Genomic DNA, 2,978 nt, shown 5'->3' on the forward strand with positions numbered 1-2,978 from the left:
ATCTGAGGACTATGGTTACCTGGTCCTCAGGTCTCTGCAAGGTAAATCCAGACAGCTAGCTAGACTATCTGTCCAATCGGAGTTTCTATTGACAACTAAAACTACTTCTGAACGTACACATGTTCCACCAAAACAAGCTTCTCCCTGAGACTATTTAGGCTGTTTTAGATATTAAGCGCTCGAACCGGAGCACCTGGAGGAAACCCACGCGGACATGGGGAGAACATACAGACTCCACACAGAAAGGCCCGGAACGACCTGGATTCAAACTCAGAACCTTCTTGCTGTGAGGCCACAGTGCCAACCTTTGGGCCACCATGTTGGGCCCCCACTGCTGAAATAAGTCCTAAAGGAAACACTGGTGATATGAAACAAAACAGAAAAGAGCAGGACATCTACTTATTTTCTGAACTGAACTGAAAATCAGCAGTTTTCTGCCATTTTTTTGTGTGTAAAATTATTTAACTATTAATCCATTATTAAGACATTATGCAATGATTTCTGTCGACTCACGGCTTGGTTGACTTAGCGTCTTTAAAATAGTCGGTACACCTAAACACCTTTATGCACGTGGCTGTTGATTTCCAGCAAAGGCCTTGCAGTATAATTTTTTATTTTTCTGACTTTAAAGCTGAACTTCAGCCCTTTTTAACCCCCCCTCCCCCCATTGTCCTCATTTAATTTAAATGTATACAACGAGTTCAGAAACAACAACAAGAGCTTCCAGTGTTTTCCATTTTGCGAGTGCAGTGTATTTGCCTGATGGAAGGATGCAGGGCGTGTACTGATCTCATTTGCATCCTCTCCCTCTGCTTGCTGTAATCCTGCAGCAGCAGAGAGACGGTGTTGTTCACTCAGAATGTCGACTTTACTCTCCTCCTCCTCTTCCTCCTCCTCCTCCTCCTCCTCCATCTTCCTCCTCCTCCTCCTCCATCTTCCTCCTCCTCCTCCTCCATCTTCCTCCTCTCTGCTTCCTGCTGTTTTCCTCTCTGTTCTCTTTAAAGCAGGAATCCTCCCACATGTTGACAGTGTAAATGCTCCATTGTGTTTAGTCACAATTAGTCAGAGGTGAGAGGAAGTTTGACTGGCTGCAGGAAGCACACACACACACACACACACACACACACACACACAGTAAGTTAGACATTTCCTGTTTTCTCTGCTCAAAGAGTGCAGTTCATACACATAAAATATATACCAAAGTACACTTTGATTGCACTCACTGGCATTGTTTTCTTCGTCATGCACATAGCTTTGACACACACACACACACACACACACACACACACACACACACACACACACACACACACAAACACACACACAAGAGTCAGAGCTGAGGAATGAATGAAATGTCAAGCAGCAGAAACAACACCAACAGTTTTGTCTGTGTGTGTGTGTGTGTGTGTGTGTGTGTGTGTGTGTGTGTGTGTGTGTGTGTGTGTGTGTGTGTGTGTGTGTGTGTAGGTGATGGCCAACGAGGTGATGGAGCAGCTGTTGCCGTCTCTTCAGATCGACCTGCTGCCTCGCCTCAAAGCCAAGAAGACGGAGAAGAGGAGAGTCTGGTTCGCTGTGAGTCTTACGCTTCATCATAGACTAATAATAATAATAATAATAATAATAATAATAATAATACTTTGGGTCTGAAAGCTGAAGCTCCTTAAAGCTGCTGTCTCTGTAACGTCCAGCAGGGGGCGACTCCACTGGAGAAGTCTGTGTCTGAGAAAATGAGCCCACTTCCAACTTGATTTATTACTTAATTCAACATTTTCATAATAAGTTGATGGTCTCAGTTGCTAGTTTCAAGTCTTTTTCAACACAACATGATGTTCATTTAGTAAATTATGCTCCCATTTATTATATAACAGACCAATAACATACGCTTCAGGATTTTGCAGCCTTTTTTTTTTTTAGATCGTTGCGGCCCAACATGCCTGATGTTGCGGGAGCTTTTGTAAGAAATTGCGATAAAAGCTGCAATGTAGTTGTGGGAGACAAAAAGTTACAAAAAGGTTGTTTTCTTTTGTATAGTTCTTTATAAAATAATAAAACTACTCTAGGCTGAGTTTTCCTAGTAAAAATCAACAATTTAGTTGAGGCTTTTTTAAGTTTTTCTTACGTTTTTGTCCCCTTTTTCCAACAATTGGCACTTTTTTCAATGTTTTCAACACTACATAACACTTACTTTTGGAATTTGACAAACAATCGTAAAAAAGCGTCAAGTGTTGAAAAAAGGAACAAAAACATAAAAAGTTAAAAATGTCGATTTAAAGCATCAACAAAAGTGTTGATTTTCAATTTTGACGGGAAGAAAACACAAGAGTTAAATCTTCATGTGGAGCGACTTCATTTTGGCGAGCAGTTAGAAATGAAGACCTTCATTGGTTTGTTGGTTTTGTTGTCCCCAGACGGTGGAGGCGGCCTACGTCCTGGTCCAGGAGCATCTGCTGGAGGGACTCTCGGCGCTGAAGGAGGACTGTCGAGCGTCGGTCCGGCAGCAGGAGGTCCTCATGCACTCCGACATGGACCAGATCCTCAGCTCCAGACGCCAGCTGGAGGACAAAGTCCGAGGTAACAGAGTCCGAGTTGTTCCCATATCGATGTCAGAATCCAAAAACCCTCTGATGCCTAAAACACTGGTTTCGTATCGGGGCGTCTAAGTACTGATCAAGTAATTTTGTGTGTGTGTGTGTGTGTGTGTGTGTGTGTGTGGTCTTCTTCTGTGTGTGTGAATCTAGCTCGTTAACCTTTACAGTGTGTTTGTAGAATCAAGTTCTCCTAAAGGTCCCATGCCATGAAAGTGTCACTTTATGAGTTTTTTATCATAAATATCCCCCCCTTCCTAAAATGATTTTTTTTCCTCACCACTGTTGCTTCTTCTGGAGTGAACTACTAGAACTGTTGGGTCCTTGTAAATTATAGAGAGGTCTAGACCTGCTCTATCTGTAAATTATAGAGAGGTCTAGACCTGCTCTATC

At 42.6% G+C, this 2,978-nt stretch overlaps 1 protein-coding gene across 1 annotated transcript in view; it reads left to right on the forward strand.

Moving 5' to 3' along the window:
• The window catches only part of niban1a (niban apoptosis regulator 1a), a 16,686-nt gene that overhangs the window by 11,814 nt on the left and 1,894 nt on the right, over positions 1-2,978 (forward strand). Inside the window, exons 5-6 of the mRNA XM_034882130.1 lie at positions 1,468-1,572; positions 2,409-2,579. Of these exons, the coding sequence (XP_034738021.1) occupies positions 1,468-1,572; positions 2,409-2,579 (276 nt within the window). The remainder of the gene's footprint in view (positions 1-1,467; positions 1,573-2,408; positions 2,580-2,978) is intronic.

This window comes from Etheostoma cragini, chromosome 9 (assembly GCF_013103735.1).
Source record: "Etheostoma cragini isolate CJK2018 chromosome 9, CSU_Ecrag_1.0, whole genome shotgun sequence".
Lineage (NCBI taxonomy): Eukaryota > Metazoa > Chordata > Actinopteri > Perciformes > Percidae > Etheostoma > Etheostoma cragini.